This window comes from Saprolegnia diclina (assembly GCF_000281045.1).
Source record: "Saprolegnia diclina VS20 unplaced genomic scaffold supercont1.201, whole genome shotgun sequence".
In the NCBI taxonomy this organism is placed as follows: domain Eukaryota; phylum Oomycota; class Saprolegniomycetes; order Saprolegniales; family Saprolegniaceae; genus Saprolegnia; species Saprolegnia diclina.
Window position 1 is genome coordinate 18,851 of NW_008246268.1, and position 15,894 is coordinate 34,744.

At 57.2% G+C, this 15,894-nt stretch overlaps 8 protein-coding genes across 8 annotated transcripts; 5 read left to right on the plus strand and 3 right to left on the minus strand.

Annotated features, from left to right (window-relative positions):
• Position 1: 1 nt before the first annotated feature.
• SDRG_17129 (hypothetical protein) lies at positions 2-595 on the plus strand. Its single transcript, XM_008623364.1, has one exon. The coding sequence runs from the start codon at positions 250-252 to the stop codon at positions 580-582; it is 333 nt and encodes a 110-aa protein (XP_008621586.1). The 5' UTR covers positions 2-249; the 3' UTR covers positions 583-595.
• A 187-nt stretch (positions 596-782) lies between these two features.
• SDRG_17130 (hypothetical protein) lies at positions 783-4,856 on the minus strand. The gene is made up of 5 exons (XM_008623365.1): positions 4,671-4,856; positions 2,757-4,616; positions 2,235-2,710; positions 1,525-2,183; positions 783-1,473 (listed from the first exon to the last, which is right to left on the minus strand). The coding sequence occupies exons 1-5, from the start codon at positions 4,848-4,850 to the stop codon at positions 833-835; spliced, it is 3,816 nt and encodes a 1,271-aa protein (XP_008621587.1). The 5' UTR covers positions 4,851-4,856; the 3' UTR covers positions 783-832.
• Positions 4,857-5,376: 520 nt separating this feature from the next.
• On the plus strand, positions 5,377-7,133 carry SDRG_17131 (hypothetical protein). Its single transcript, XM_008623366.1, has 6 exons — positions 5,377-5,483; positions 5,534-5,831; positions 5,876-6,252; positions 6,299-6,369; positions 6,420-6,662; positions 6,712-7,133. Exons 1-6 carry the CDS (start codon positions 5,420-5,422, stop codon positions 7,081-7,083), a joined length of 1,425 nt encoding a protein of 474 aa, XP_008621588.1. The 5' UTR covers positions 5,377-5,419; the 3' UTR covers positions 7,084-7,133.
• On the minus strand, positions 7,092-8,682 carry SDRG_17132 (heat shock protein HslVU, ATPase subunit HslU; the record flags this gene model as incomplete). Its single annotated transcript, XM_008623367.1, has 4 exons — positions 7,092-7,379; positions 7,439-7,560; positions 7,608-7,651; positions 7,700-8,682. The coding sequence occupies 4 exons, from the start codon at positions 8,680-8,682 to the stop codon at positions 7,092-7,094; spliced, it is 1,437 nt and encodes a 478-aa protein (XP_008621589.1).
• A 148-nt stretch (positions 8,683-8,830) lies between these two features.
• Positions 8,831-9,900, plus strand: SDRG_17133 (hypothetical protein). Its single transcript, XM_008623368.1, has 7 exons — positions 8,831-8,917; positions 8,972-9,032; positions 9,076-9,200; positions 9,249-9,292; positions 9,343-9,387; positions 9,433-9,661; positions 9,712-9,900. The coding sequence occupies exons 1-7, from the start codon at positions 8,882-8,884 to the stop codon at positions 9,826-9,828; spliced, it is 657 nt and encodes a 218-aa protein (XP_008621590.1). The 5' UTR covers positions 8,831-8,881; the 3' UTR covers positions 9,829-9,900.
• A 436-nt stretch (positions 9,901-10,336) lies between these two features.
• SDRG_17134 (histone-binding protein RBBP4) lies at positions 10,337-11,949 on the plus strand. Its single transcript, XM_008623369.1, has 3 exons — positions 10,337-11,123; positions 11,179-11,518; positions 11,575-11,949. The coding sequence occupies exons 1-3, from the start codon at positions 10,348-10,350 to the stop codon at positions 11,749-11,751; spliced, it is 1,293 nt and encodes a 430-aa protein (XP_008621591.1). The 5' UTR covers positions 10,337-10,347; the 3' UTR covers positions 11,752-11,949.
• SDRG_17135 (hypothetical protein) lies at positions 11,757-13,171 on the minus strand (the record flags this gene model as incomplete). Its single annotated transcript, XM_008623370.1, has 2 exons — positions 11,757-12,691; positions 12,735-13,171. The coding sequence occupies 2 exons, from the start codon at positions 13,169-13,171 to the stop codon at positions 11,776-11,778; spliced, it is 1,353 nt and encodes a 450-aa protein (XP_008621592.1). The 3' UTR covers positions 11,757-11,775.
• A 455-nt stretch (positions 13,172-13,626) lies between these two features.
• SDRG_17136 (hypothetical protein) lies at positions 13,627-15,791 on the plus strand (the record flags this gene model as incomplete). The annotated part of the gene is made up of 5 exons (XM_008623371.1): positions 13,627-13,819; positions 13,874-14,507; positions 14,561-15,431; positions 15,604-15,713; positions 15,761-15,791. The coding sequence occupies exons 1-5, from the start codon at positions 13,690-13,692 to the stop codon at positions 15,789-15,791; spliced, it is 1,776 nt and encodes a 591-aa protein (XP_008621593.1). The 5' UTR covers positions 13,627-13,689.
• Positions 15,792-15,894: the final 103 nt, after the last annotated feature.

A 15,894-nucleotide genomic window follows, 5' to 3' on the forward strand; every position in this document is an offset into this window, starting at 1 on the left:
CAAGACTCTAGGCTACTCGCTTCCTGGAGTCATAACTCTCCAGCGATACACGCTTGCATCGGCCTGGCATGGCTTGACCGAACCAGACACAACACCAGCAACGACCTCTCCAAGGAACTCAGGCAGATCAAGCAGCAGGCGACGTTTCCGTGGCGAGAGCGCTGCAAGATTGCGCTCAAGATCATCACGGCGATCGAGTACCTCCATAAGTGGCGAATCGAGCACTTGGACCTCAAGTCGCTTAACATCATGCTCGCGCCCGAGAATGAGATTCCGATCGTTGACTTGGGTGAGGCCGTGCGCATAGCCAACCCCAACAGCTACAACGAAGTCGCTGGCGTCGGGACATACCTGTGGATGGTATCCGAGATCCTTGCCGGCCGAATGGTCCACGCCACGAAAGCCGACATTTTTTCGTTCGGTATCATTCTCTCGGAGATCGCAATGCTCGTCGAGCCCAACAGCGACATGAGGTTTACAACCGAGTTTGTTTTGGAGAAGAGCGTCGAAAGCGGCGTACGGCCGACGATGGACACGTCGGTTCCCGAGCGGATTTGCAAGCTGGAACCCGAACGCAGATGAACGACCGACGGCTAGCCAGGTCAAGGCCTCCCTCGAACTAGCACTGGCCGAATACGCTAGGTCTGTCTAGCTAGATAAGGTACCAGGCAACATGATGTTCCTGTTCGCAATCTATATTTTGCTCTAAAACTACAATAGTACTGTGCATCTAGTTCTAGTAAGCAGATCCGCTACCTTCGTCGAGGTCGAATGTATGATCGTCTTACTAGCAATAGTACATCGATAGCATTGAGGTTTATATACGAAAGGACTAGCGCGACACGCTCGAGAGGTATTTTTGCGAGACAACGTTGCCAATACGAAGCACGAAGATCCAGATGACGAGCGCGAGTGCATCGTAGACACGATTCTCGTACTTGATCGAGGTCCCAAACATGTTGGTGACAAAGTCCTTCACGGCGACGGGGTGCGGCGACAGCACTTTGGACGGCGACCCCATGAGCACCGTGCTGTTGTTTAACAGAAACTGCGTGCCAAAGACGCCTTCGAGTACGTAGTGCAGCGGCGAGATCCAGTAGAGGAAGCGCCACCCGGTCGGAATACTGTCGTAATGAATGAAAAAGCCGCTGAAAATCGAAAAAATCGAGCTCAGCGCCCCCGAGAGCACCGTGGCGGTACGCAGATCCGGCAACGTCACGACGAGCCATTGGCCGAGGTACGTCGCATACAAAGTGTAGAGGAAGAAGAAGAGGAGGAACCACGGAAAGGCCTCGGCGTTGACCGTGTTGAGCCCCACTGCGTAGTAGAATATGACCACGTGAATGACCGCATTGAGCATGACGAGCGGAATTTCGACGAGGCCAAACACGATCGAGTACGGACTCGTCGCGTACATGCCGGACGATGTTTCTCGAAAGTACACCATGCGCTCGGCGTCGACGACCGCCAGTCCTAGAGCAGCGTCCCATTGGTATCAATGTATCGAGTGCGCCATTTTTCTACCCGTGTTGATGGAGATGATGCCCATAAACATGGGGTAGATAAAGCAAATGCCGAGCTGCGACTGCACTTGGGTCGAGTACTGGAGCTCGGGCACGGAGCAGAGGATCCCGAGCAAGCACGCGATAAAGATGCCGACCACGAGACGACCGATGCTATAGTCTTTTGTGCGCCAGTACTTGCGCGCGGTGCGCAGTAGGAGGAGGCGGAACTGATGCGAAAACACCGACGACGGGCGCTCGGTGGACTTGGCGATTAGTACATTGGATGTCGATGCGTTGGGCGTCACGACCGTCGTGATGGCTTGGAGGTTGCGCGCTTGCATTTCCGACTTAGTGTAAATTTCGTGAAAATCAATTGTCGGATTGCCCGCGAGCGCATCAAGCATGTACGTTGCGGGGTTCTCCGTCAAGCCGCACGCGCGGACGTTTGGAATCGACTCGAAGTGGCGAAGGAGGTCGGCGCTCTCGTGCCCAATTGGACCACAGTAGACGGTGCGGCCGCCGGCTTGGAGCAAAATGAGTTTGTCAAACAGCTCAAAAAGCGACAAACTCGGCTGGTGGATCGTGCAAATCACTGTGCGTCCGGCGGCGGCAATGCGCTTGACGGCGACCATGACCACATGGGCGGCGTGCACATCGAGCCCACTCGTTGGTTCGTCTCTACATACAAATGAAAAAATGATACAAAAAGGAAAAGAATCGTCTTTGTACAAGAAGAGCACGGATGGATTTGCGACCAGTTCGACGCCGATCGTGAGTCGCTTCATTTGCTCGCTCGAGAGCTCGGACAGCATCTTCTTGGACTCGGTCACGAGCTCTAAGAGATGGATCGTCGAGTCGACAATGTTGTTGGCGTTGCTCTGCGCGCTCTCGGGCAGCCGAAGCAGCGCGCTAAAGTGGAAGGCTTCGTCGAGCGTCGTCTTCATGCAGTGAATGTCTGTTTGCTCGACGTAGCCAAACCGCTTCTGATCGGCTTTCGTGAGCGGTTGGCCGTTCACGTACAAGTTGCCCTTGATCACCCCCGTGTTTTTTCGGCCAGCAAGCACATCCAAGAGCGTGCTCTTGCCGGCGCCGCTCGAGCCCATGAGCGCAGTGAGCGTAAACGGCCGGCAGTGCCCATGGATGCCCTGGAGAAGCACGATAGTGTCCGAGACAGCGCTCTTACCCTTGCCCTTCTTGTGCTGGATCTACAGTTGAGGTTCAACACGAGATTCCCATTCCGTACCGAGTCACCTGGACAGTGTAAAAGAGGTCCTGGAACGAGAGCGACGTCGGGGTAAACTCGACGGGGTGTTTGTTGACAATGTCGTTGACCGAGGCGCGAAATGTCGTTTGCGATTTCTTGTTGAAATGGTACAGCAGACGCGAATGGTGCTGGGCCGCATGCACAATGCGCGGGCGCACAAATTTGTACCCTGCTGTCGCAAGCAGCACCATGGCAGCGTAGAACCCGAGAAGGTAAATGACACCGTTGAGGCGGTAGCTTCGGTCGAGCGAGACACCGTAGAGCGTCAAGTAGTAGTCGCCAAGGCGCAGCTTGAACGCGGGCTGGAGCGCATCGTACGCAGGCTCGGACGACCCGTACTCGTTGATGAGGAGCGCGCGGAAGGTCCAGGCACCAGGATTGATCCAGTAGATCCACGAAAGGCCCTTCGGCATTACATCGTAGAGAATCGCAAACCCGGAAAAGACGATTTCGAGGAAAATGAGTCCTGATGCGCCCGAGACGCCGGCCGTCGGCGTCGGCGCCATGGACGCAACGCTCTTGAACACTTGGCACATGCACACCGAGTTGAGGAAGACGACGAGGTAGTAGAACCCGTACTCGACGCCGGCCCCGTCCGGATTCGCAAAGCCGCACATCCAGTACGACGTGATGGTAAAGAGGAAGACTTGGATCATGGCGGCACCGACTTCAATCACCGACTCGGAAAACGCGTAGGCAAGTGGCGGGTAAAAGCCAAAGTACGCTTGCTTGTGGAAGATGTTGCGCACTTCGATCGTGTAGGCAATGTTGGAAATCGTCGTGACGGACGTGAAAAGGATTGTGAGAAACACGAGACCCACTTTAGCCGGCACGGTCGACGGCCCAAAGCCCACCTGCCAGAAAAGCGAACCGATGATGAGCCCAAATGCAGTGTTTTGGCCGACGCGGACGCGATTGAAGCGCTTGTCCCGAAGCACCAGCTTCCATTGCCGCGCAAACACCATCTTGAACGTGCGCCACGCCGATGGCCGCGCCTTGGCAAGAATGGACGTCGATGGCACTTCAGTGTCGGGGCCGTGGCGCGCGCCATAGTACGATGACGCAGCAAACGCAGCTTGGAACTCACTGGGCGTCGACGGCAGCTTGGCGAGCCGCGGTGAGTATCCGTTCTCAGGCGGCAGCGTGTAGCTCTGGCCGAGGTCGGTTGTGACTTCTTGGAGAAAGTCGGCTTCGTCGACGCGCGCGGGGGCGGCGTACCCGACCGAGCAAAAGTACTCGGCAACTGCAACGCGGGGGCCCATGTAGGCGACGTGGCCGGCGTTGAGGAGAATGATATTGTCAAAGAGCGCGTAGACCTCGGGAGGTGGCTGAAGCAACGAACAGACAAATGTGTACTGGAGCGTCGAGCACATGTCACGCAACTTTTTGGTCAAATCGAGGGTCACGGTCGTGTCGAGGCCCGTCGAGTACTCGTCGAGGAGCACGAGGCTTTCCTTGCCCGTGAGCATCTCGGCGATCGTGACGCGCCGCTTCTGGCCGCCGCTGATGCCGCGAATCATGTCGTTGCCAACAAGCGTGTGCGCGCAGCCACGCAAACCGAGTCCGTCGATGATCGCGTTGGCGGTCCACACGCCGTCTTCCCCGGCGGCCGCGCGGCACGTGTGGGCAAACTCGATCGTCTCTTGGACCGTCAACGTCGGAATATGGTCATCTTTCTGACCGACAAAGGCGGCGAGATGCTTCATCGGTAGCGCATTGGGTGGCTTGCCGTTGTACTTTACGTCGCCTTGCAGGCGGTGGCTTTTGGAGCTAGGACCTTTGTAGTGGTAGACGCCCGCGATCGTCTTGAGCAGCGCTGTTTTACCGCAGCCGGGCGGACCCAAGATCTACATGACGCAAGTACTTAGAAGATCGCAGTCAGTATTGGAGCGTGCGCGTACCAGCGTCATCGTGCCAGGCCGAAACGTGGCCGAGATGTTGTGCAATATGTACTCGGGGTCAGTCTTTGTGGACGGCTTTTGCCACGTAAACTCATCGAGACGCACCGCAATCGGGGGCCCGGCTTGATGCGTCTCTCGTAGTTGCTTGAGGAAGCCTGCAAAGGCGTCCGCGCTGGCCATTTCCAAAACCAAACTCCGAGTCGGTGGAATTAGAGTCACTTAAAATAGCGTGCAACCGATGGCGCGACGCAACCCAGGACGCATCCTGCCTTTCTGTTGGCGCGCATCGCGACATATACTCCTGCTCAAGCGTTCTGGACGACCTCTGCGTCATCCGTAGAGTCGCCTCGTTGACCCAGTGCAGCAAATACCGCCGTGTTCATGTTGTATTGACGCTACCATCGTCATGTCGAGTGCTCTACGTAGGCCGAAAAGTGGCGCGAAAACTGGTCGATACGCAATCACTGTAGGCCCGAGCACCCAACTCTACGGTCTGTGCATTGTATCCGGCTCAGATCTTAGCTAATGTATTCGTGGTTATAGCAGCAGGAGAGTTCTTCAAAGCTAGTGCAATGTGGGTCGATCTCGGCTCAAAACTCGACGGCGCCTGGCTACACGTGTGTCTAAAAATAGATTTGCTGGATACGTGACGGCGGGCGTATCCGGATGCTTGCGTCCGGACGGTGCTGGGGATTTCCATTTTCGTGTTTCTTTGGAAAGGGTTGTTACAAGATATTGGCGTCGGCGCGATGGACGACGACGGTGGTAGAGCAAGCGCGGTCGCGACGGCGTCGCCCCGCGTCCAGATGCGAGGTAGATCGGCGCATGCGTGGCGCGGCCCATGACGCTTCTCGGCTTCGTAGGCGGCTGGTCCAAGGAGCCCCTCGTCGCCGAGCGCATCGACGCGTACCTACTGCAATGGGACAAGACGGCGCAGCCGCTGCCTGATGTGTTTGACACGACGACGCGCAAGCCTGCGAACGAAGCCGACATTGTATCGCATTTTGCAGCGTGCATCAAGTACCACGACACGACGCTGAATCGAACGCAGTTCATCAAGGAGTATGGCGAGCTGCCGCGCAGCCGCGACGACGAGATCCTCCGCCTGCGCGAAGCTCTCGTTGAGCAGTACTGCATCGATATTGAGATGGACGCGAAAAAGTAGGCGCGCGTGAAAATGGGCTCAGCGACATGCCTGTGTCTAGGGCTGCCGTATTGCGCAGCGACGACTCGTGGATGGACGAGGTCGACGCCGTCGTGCCCACGGCCCATCGTGTACCAAAGCCGTCGCCAACGGACCGGCTCAAGTACATCACGTCGCTATGGCCAACCAACATGCCCCACTTCAAGGACAGCGACGAGAGCCTCGACTATTTCGGGTTTGAAGTCGGTATTTACATCGAGCCAGAGACTGCGCCGACGACGACGACCGACGCCAAGGACGACGACGAGACCAAGACAAACGACGAGAGCGAGGTGGATGCTGCGCCCGAGACTGTGCAGCAGCTGGCGATCGGCCACTCGTCCAAAGAAGAGAACTGGGTCCAATGTGACAAGTGCCAAAAGTGGCGCAAGCTGCCAGGTAGGTCTCGCCAGCTGCAGCGGCTCGTTATCCGACTGTGAGCTAGACACGGTCGACGTCTCGGGGCTGCCTGCGATCTGGTATTGCCGCATGAACAAGTGGAGTCGTCGCTTCAACGTACGCTACCTTGGTATGCTACGAGGAGATATGAGAGGCTCTTCCTATAGAAATGCTCGGCGGCCGAAGAGACCACGGTCGTGCCCCTCAAAGACACGGACCTCAAGTCGCTCAAGGAACGCAAGTTTGTGTACCAATTTGCCCAGCGTCTCAAGCGGATGGAGAAGGCCATGCAGGACCTCAAGTATACCGACGCCAAAGACGACGACGGTAGCCGGCAGTTTGTGCAGTGCCAAGTGTGCCACAAGAAGCGCCCGCTTCTCGCAGGCATGGACCCGCGAAAAGTGCTACAGGTAGGTCGCCTTGCCGACGTGCAATGCACTCACATGCTACTGGTGCTAGCCGTTTGTGTGCTGGATGAACAGCTGGGACGAACTGCACGCGAGCTGCTCGGCGCCGCAAGGCGAGCTCGTCGAACGATCGCCCGAGTCGTCGCCGGCACCAGAACCCGCAGCGCCGAGACCCAAAAAGCTTAAGGACAAGGACGCGCCCAAGAAGAGTGAGAAGGAGCCAACGAAACGAACCAACAAGGCGGCCAAGGCCAAAGCCGGGTCGCTCTCGGGCTCGTCGGCGTCGGCGCCACCGCCGTTGTACTCGTCGTCCGAGGAAGACAACGTCGTCGTGGCCAAGACGACTTTGACCAAATCGGCCACGACCAGTAAGCGCAAGGGCACGAAAGACGCGGCAAAAACCCGCAAAAAGGTGAAAAAGTAACGTTTTGGTTACAAAATGTACTTGGTCAAGTCGGTCTTTTGCAAAATGTCCTTGAGGTGCTCTTGCACGTACGCCTTGTCGATGGTAATCGTCGACGCTTTGAGCGACGGCGCGTGGAACGACACGTGCTCCGTGATCTTGGCGACGACCGTCGCGAGGCGTCGCGCGCCAATGTTGTCCGTCTGCACGTTGACCTGCGACGAGACGGACGCAATTTCGTCGATCGCATCGTCGGTAAAGACGACGCTAACGTCTTCGGTGGCCATGAGCGCACGCACTTGGTCGAGCAAGTTGTACTAATAAGATCTCACATCCGTCGGGACCTCTATTGCGGCAGAAGAGGCGCTCGGTGTACCTGCGTCTCGGTGAGGATGCGCACAAAGTCCTTCTCCGTGAGCGGCGAGAGGTTGACGCGGATCGGAAGCCGGCCCTGGAGCTCAGGCATCAAGTCGGACGGACTGCAGTTGTGGAACGCGCCTAGAACACGCTTTGAGTGAAAATGCGGAGCGACGGATCGAGCCGACCGCTGGCAATGAAGAGGATGTGGTCCGTGTGCACAATGCCATGGCTAAGAAATACTCTGAAATGTGGACGAGTTGTCATTCGAGAGGCGTACCGCGTGTGCACGGCACAGCCTTCGGTGAGCGCGAGGAGCTCCTTCTGCACACCTTCGCCCTTGCGGAAGCTCCGGTTGTCGTTGTTCTGCGCGAGCTTGTCGACTTCGTCGAGGAAGACAATGCCGTTCGTCTGGACGTTTTCGATCGCGCGCTGCACAATGTCGTCTTCGTTGAGGCCGCTCACGGCCTCTTCCGCTTCGAGCTTTGGGAGGGCTTCTTTGACCGTCATGGTTTGGCCTTGCTTCTTGGGCTGCCCGTCGCGGGCGCCAAGGACGCCGCTGAGCTGCTTCATCATCTGCTGGAGCTCGGGCGGCAGCTCCATCATCATGTCCTCGGGCGACCCGCGTCGGCGATGGGTCGACTCGATCGGCTTGAGCACGACCGTGATGTGACGATCATCGGCATCGCCCGACGCAATGTCAGCGCGCAACTTGCGGCGCAACGCGTCCGACGACGAGTGCGCGGGCGCAATGAGGTCCAAAACGCGCTCGATCGCACGGGCACGGGCCGCGCTCGCGTTCGCCTTCTTGGCGGCCTCCCGCTCCATGTCGATGGCAATGTCTGTGAGGTCCTTGATCATCGAGTCAGCGTTCGACCCGTAGACACCAACCTCGGTGAACTTGGTCGCTTCGACCTTGACGAACGGGGACTGCGTGAGCCTGGCCAAGCGACGCGCAATCTCCGTCTTACCCGAGCCCGTCGGGCCGCTCATGAGGATGTTCATCGGTGAAATCTCCGAGCGCATCGGCCCGTCGAGCTGGCGGCGGCGCCAGCGGTTGCGCAACGCGATTGCCACGGCCTTCTTGGCGTCGGTCTGCCCAATGATGTGCTGGTCCAGCTGGTACACCACTTGCTCCGGCGTCAGCTCATTGGACGCATCTGGGCTGGCCGCCTTCGGATCCACGAGCATGAACGAGCTAAACGCCTTCGTTCCTTGGTGGGCATGGGCGCGCCCGAGGAAGCGGGTCCGCTGAATGAACATCGCGATGCTTCTGCCACAAATCACAATTGTCGATCCTCCGGGAGGCTTCATTGGCTCCATCAACTGACGTATTTTGGCCAATCAGAGCTGGTATTATTGCATCCATGGGATTGGATAGAATGCTGGCTATTTCAGCCAATCGTCATCGAAGGAGTCCAGTTTCGCGGTCAACCAATTCGGAGGAAGCGGCAGGAGCAGCATGGCGACCGAGCAGAAGATCCTCCAAGTCTTCATGGTACGCCCATGCGGCAGCCTTCTCGATGGTCTCATCCTCGCTGGAACTCGGTAGGCGCATGGCTCCATCTCCGAGTCGGAGCTCAAGACGCTCTGCGATCAAATCTGCGGCCAAGGTAACGCCACGCATGCGCTGGCCGCGCTGACCCATGGCGGTAGACTTCTCGACAAAGCAGCTTGGCGATCTCACAACCCATATTGCGACCTTGATTCGACCATACTCGCTCGACATCAAGCGCGCGATGTACGACGACGGTGAGATGTACTATGGCATCATCAACACGGTATGGCCCACATCATCCATCGCCTGGCATGAACATCTCGCTGCATAGAGCAATGACGATTTGACCAAGCTCAGCAACACGTTCAAGCCTTGGTACCCACGGCTTCCGTAGACGACCATCTCGCAAACATGCACCAATGTAGGGAAATCGTCCTTTTCCGCAAGGCCATCGAGGCCATCGTGGAAAGGTACATCTCCTCGCACTTGCTTTCTCCTGCTCATGATGCATACAGCGACGATGGCGAGCTCGACACGCGTGACTTTTGCAATTTGCGCGAAGGCAACAGCCTCCAAGAGGTCAAGACGCTCTTCCAGCGCCTCTACATGGAAAAGTGGTTTGCGCCGAGCTTGTTCAACAACGATCAAGCGACGCTCGGGCCACGCGTCTTCCTCGAGCTCGTCGTCTTCCTCCGCGAGCTCGGCATCCAGCAATGCGTGATCTGCTCGTCCGACGTGCTCCAGGTTACCCCATCTTCCTCGCCACCTCTCGTCTCATGCTGCTGCGTCCATAGAGCGTGCGCTGCCCGACGGCGTCGTGCACGACCCGCGTCCACGAGTCTTGCTTGGCCAAGTATGAGCGCGCCGGCCGTGCGTTCAAGTGCGGTCCATGCAAGAAGGCGATTCGATAAGCCATAGGCTACCCTGCATCAAGAAATGAATCCAGCCATGTACACGCCTTGTCTTGACGAGTACGAGAGCCTCTTGCATCTCATCTCTCGCGTGCGGCTGCGTCTGGCGACGGCACAATGCATGGACCTCTGTCAAGAGACTTGGTCATTGGCTTTCGGAACTAGAGCTGCATGCTGCCCTGCGACTTCTGCTGACCTTCGACTTCCAGGTTCGCTCTTCCTGGTACAAGTTGTATGTAGTGTTCTGGTGCTCCGGTTCCTCTGTCGCTGATGGTCTTGGGCCCTCGTGGCATGCTGGTGTCCATGGAATCCTTGGTGGTTTTGGCGGGAACGCACTTGTGCGGACGCGATTCTCTAATCTTGGTTCTAATATGTACATCCTAAGTGCGCCAGATGGCACATCAAGTACGAGGGGACCACCCCTGGGACCACCCCATGGGCTCTCGAAAGCTGGGGTCCGCATTTACCCGGACCTTGCAATAAATCGTCAAAAAGATTTTAAATCGAATTATTCCCAAAATGACCAAGGGCAACGAGTCGCCGACGTCGGACGCCGAGGACGCGTCGACCTCGGCGCAGGAGCGCGTGATTGCCGAGGAGTACAAGATCTGGAAGAAGAACACGCCGTTCCTCTACGACCTCGTCATGACGCATGCGCTCGAGTGGCCATCGCTCTCGGTGCAGTGGCTGCCGTCGTCGCACACGAGCAGCGGCCAGGACTACTCGAGCCACAAGCTGCTCCTCGGGACGCACACGAGCGACGGCGCGCAGAACTACCTCATGGTGGCCGAGGTGCGCTTGCCGCTCGAGGACACGGAGATCGATGCGCGCAACTACGACGACGAGTCGGCGGAATTGGGTGGTTTCGGCGGCGTCTCGGGCAAGGTCGAGGTCCAAATCAAGATCAACCACGACGGCGAGGTCAACCGCGCGCGCTACATGCCGTCGAACGAGCTCATTGTCGCGACCAAGACGGTCTCGTCCGAGGTGTATGTCTTTGACATCTCGAAACACCCGTCGACGCCGGCCGAGGGCACGGGCTGCAACCCCGACTACCGCCTCCTTGGCCACACAAAGGAGGGGTATGGCTTATGCTGGGACCCGCACCAAGCCCACCACTTGATCAGTGGCTCGGACGACGGCGTCGTGTGCGAGTGGGACCTCGCGAACGCCGGCAAGACGGTGCAGCCGCTCAACAAGTACACAGGCCACACGGACATCATTGAGGACGTGGCATGGCACATGCACCACCAAAAGCTATTTGGGTCGGTCGGCGACGACAAGAAGCTGCTCATGTACGAACGGCAACGCTATGATTCGCAGGACTCGACGCTATACTCTCGCTTGTAGCTGGGACATGCGCCTCAAGAGCTATGACAAGCCGATGACGTCCATCAATGCGCACGACGGCGAGGTCAACTGCGTTTCGTTCAGCCCGTTTAGCGAATATTTACTGGCGACGGGGTCGTCGGACAAGACGGTCAACCTCTGGGACATGCGCAACCTCAGCTCCAAGCTGCACACGTTCTCGGGCCACAGCGACGGCGTGTTCCAAGTCGAGTGGTCGCCCCACAATGAAACGATCCTCGCGTCGTGCTCGCAGGACCGCCGCATGCACGTGTGGGACCTCAGCAAGATTGGCGAGGAGCAGAGCCCCGAGGACGCCGAAGACGGCCCGCCCGAGCTGCTGGTATGACCACCCTTGTATGGTTCGATGTCGTCTCATGACGCAACGTCGTCATCTAGTTTATCCACGGTGGGCACACGGCCAAGATTTCCGATTTTTCGTGGAACCCGAACGATCCGTGGGTCGTCGCGTCGGTCGCCGAAGACAACGTGCTGCAGATCTGGCAAATGGCCGAAAACATCTACAACGAAGAAGCCGACGACGACGAAGCCGTCGCCGACGATGCGCTCGAGTAGTAATCCACAAGACCTTCATCCTCGTTACGTAAAACTCCCGGGCGAGGCCGGCGCCTCTTGGCATCCACACACACACATGTACTCAGTGGCTTCCGGCTTGCCGTAGTCGACGGCTCGATAGAGCGCAACGACCCCCGTACACACGACCACGTCGTCAATCTCGGGTGCGAATTCGAGACCGACCCACGTCACCTTGACCGGCATGACCAGTACCAAGCGGTGCTTGTATCCCTTGAGATTCGGGTTGCGCTTGACTGATGCGTGGACGATGGCCAACTCGCCCCACGCAACCACATGGTCGGGCAGCACCGTCGTCTGGACGTAGTTGATCCAGCCGTCTTGAACAAAGATGCCATTGACAGCAGGAAAGTCGTCGCATCCCGAGTACCAGTACGTTGCCGGTGGCAGGTCGTGTTGGAGGTACGCGAGGCAAGCTGCACTGGTGGCATGACCGCTCACCACGGTACAGCTGGCGTCGATGAGCAGCTCGGGTTTGTCTTGCGAAATCAACAGCTTGAGCACTCGGTCAAATGCGAGCTTCGTCACGAGCGCGGTGAATTGCATCGCGTAGAGCGACGCGTTCGTCGTCAACGCACTCCACTTACAATCATAGGCGTAGTTGTCGATAGTACTCTCGGGCAATAGATGCCGCAGCGCAAACGAGGCGTCGTTGATGGGGTGGCTATGTATGAAAGAGAGGTACTGCTCGTAGACGTCCACGTCCTTGATGAACCGAAGCTGTCGCCAGTACCAGTTTAAAAAATCGTATTCGGTCGCGAGGCTGTCCCGGAGCTGCTTGGGGTCCATGAGAAAGCGACCGACGCTGCCACCCGAAACAGCGTAGCGCTCGTCAAAGGTCTGCATTTGCGCAGCGCTTGTTGCGGCTTTGGCCTGAAGCGTGCTTTTGGTCCATGCTGGAAGAAGAACCAGCACCGAGTCGCTGGGGATTTTTAGTGTTTGGAAATAAGACGATGGCTCGATACGGCGAGCAAACCGCATCCGTCAAGCGACCTAGTGCAAAACCCGTGAGTTCGAACACGTAGGACTCGTACCCGTCACCAGCAACCAAGTGTTTCTTGCCGACAGCGACGCTCTCGCTCTTGAACGAATCTTGGAACGGACTGATGCTCGGAGCTTTTGGTGAGAACGTGGGGTCCTTGGTGACGTGGCAGCCGGAGAAGCGAACGACGAGCACGGGCACGAACGGGTCATCGCTCAAAGCTCGAATGTAGAGAATGTCGTAGTCGTGGTACGCCGCCAAGTAGGCGCAGAAGACGAGGCCAACCACGGACTTGCCGACAGCTGACGAGCCAGTTGGCAAAACGCGGGCCGGCTCTTGTCTCGTGACATCGCGCGCCGCCGCGGCTTCGGCTTGCGACACTGAGGCTTTCTTGAGCACAATGCAGAATCCACCGTTCATCTTTGACTGGTAGCACCTGCCGTGTTGCCGACTCCTTGCGATGTTGTCACTTATTTGGCGATCAAGAGGTCCCATGCCATCATCATCTCTTTGCGGACATAGATCTGGGGCGGCATCCCGTCATAGTCGTTAAAGAGGTGCGAGAGGACGCTCGTGTCAAGGTAATCGCCAACATTGACAGTGCGGAGGTCGGGTACGTCGGTCTTGGGTAAGTCGCGGCGTTGGCCTCGCTTCCACGAAAGCTTTCTTTGCTCGGTGGGGCGTTCTATGACAATGTGCATGAAGACGCACGTCCAATAGTTGTAGAACGAAACAGTGTCTTCTCAGCCATGGTGTGGGATTGGAATTGCCGTTGATAAATACATGAATACAACTGGAACATCTGCAGTGCAGCGACTTTTTCGGCAGCAACGGCTTTTCTCAGGGCCATTGGTCTGAAATTTGATGTTTTTGGACAGACCACAAGGCAGGCTGAGCGGCATGCTATCTACTACTGTAGTACATTCCAATCACGTACCATGACCGAGAAGCAACAACACCGTCCCAGCCTGCCGACAACGGACAACGTCAATGGCCTTGCATCCGAGGGAATTCACGAGCCACCCGTGAAGAACACGAGCTACACTGTGGACCACGAGCTGCATCAGGGTACCATTCCCGTTTCCACTGCTTTTGGGCGTGTCTTCATCCGCATGGCCTTAGGTCGCCCAACCAAGCAAAGAAAGCTTTCATGGAAGCGAGGCCAAAGCCGCGACTTACCCAAGACCGACGTACCCGACCTCCGCACTGTCAATGTTGGCGACTACCTCGACACGAGCGTCCTCTCGAACCTCTTCGACGACTATGACGGGATGCCGGCCCAGATCTACGTCCGGAAGGAGATGACGATGGCATGGGACCTCTTGTTTGCCAACTATGTGACCAAGTCGAAAGGAGTCGGCAACACGGCAGGCGCAGCGCTGTACCAGGCAAAGGCCAACAGCGTGTTCTGCAAAGTGCTCAACGAAGCCTCAATGTCGCAAGCCGAAGCTGCCGCTGCGCAAGAAGCCGCGCGACAAGCGCCATCTCGCGTACTGTTGATCGGCTCGCCTGGTGTCGGCAAGTCTGTGGTTGCTCTTGTCTTCTGCGCATACTTGGCAGCTTACCACGACTACGACATTCTCTACATTCGAGCCTTGAGCACCTACCCATACACGCTCATCGTTCATTTCTCCGGCTGCCACGTCATCAAGGACCCTGAGTTTTCAGCAAAAGCTCAGAGTGTTTGCCCGTTCCAAGATAAGTTCAAGAGCGAGTGCCTCATTGCCGGCAAGAAGCATTTAGTTGCTGGCGACGGGTAAGACGTCCTACTTGGTCTGAGAGCTATCACTGAGCCATGGTCTACTGTAGGTCGCTCTACGGGTGCGACTTGCTTGCCGTGTCGAGCATTCCCAAGCACTATCTGCATACCAGCTTTGTTCTGGTTCTTCTGCCAGCATGGACCAAGACGGCGCTTAAGGCCGCGGTAGCAGCAAGTTCAACACTCACAGAGTCGTTTGGCGAGCGCTATGCTGTCTCAGGTGGCAGCGTCAGTCGTTTTCTCATTGAGCCTCAGCAGCTCCGGGACAGCCTCGTGAACGATTTTGATCGTTTGTACTGGTTTCGGCAAACACTCAAGTTCATCAAGGACACGGAGATGTACGAGCAGTACGTTTCTCTCAAGCATAGCCACACCATCAACGACGCGACGTTTGTGCTGCGGCATGTATTGTCGGAAGGATCGATCCACAACTTTGCGTCGACCGTCGAGTGGGCTGCGACGACGCCGAACGCGTCACTCTACGCGATGCAATTCACCGCGCTCGTGACGAAGCTCGCATTTGACCAAGTCCTCAAGCTGTTGATTTCGCAGGATGGGTCGCAGCAGCTGCTCGTCGACGCCAGCTGTGCCGTGGTGAGCGGTCATGCCACCAGTGCAGCCTGCCTCGCGTACCTCCAACACGACCTGCCACCGGGAACGTACTGGTACCCAGGATGCGACGACTTTCCTGCCATCAACGACATCTTTGTCAAAGACGGCTGGATCAACTACATCCAAACGACGGTCCTGCCCGACCATGTGGTTGCGTGGGGCGAGTTGGCCATCGTACAGGCATCAGTCAAGCGCAACACGAAGCTCCAGAACCACAAGTACCGCCTCGTGCTGGTCATGCCGGTCAAGGTGACGTGGGTGGGTCTCGAATTTGCACCCGAGATTGACGAATTTGTCGTGTGCACGGGGGTCGTTGAGCTGTCGCGAACCCTACACTACTGCAAGTTTGACGGAACTGATTACATATAGCTCGACTTGATCGCTAATGCTTGTATCTTCCAATCCAATCATTGTGACAAGCAAGCAGTGAACGTGCCCTGCTCTTCGATCTAACAGAGTGCTCAAACTGATGATTTCGCAGGAAGAACCCGAGCTGCTCGTCGACGCCAGCTGCGCCGTGGTGAGCAGTCATGCCACCAGTGCAGCCTGCCTCGCGTACCTCCAACACGACCTGCCACCGGGAACGTACTGGTACCCAGGATGCGACGACTTTTCTGCTGTCAGCGGCATCTTTGTAGCCCGACCATGTGGTTGCGTGGGGCGAGTTAGTCGTGCACGCAGCAGTCAAGCGCAACACAAAGCTCCAGAACCACAAGTACCGCCTCATGCTGGTCATGCCGGCTAAGGTTACGTGATGTGCTCGATAGCGATA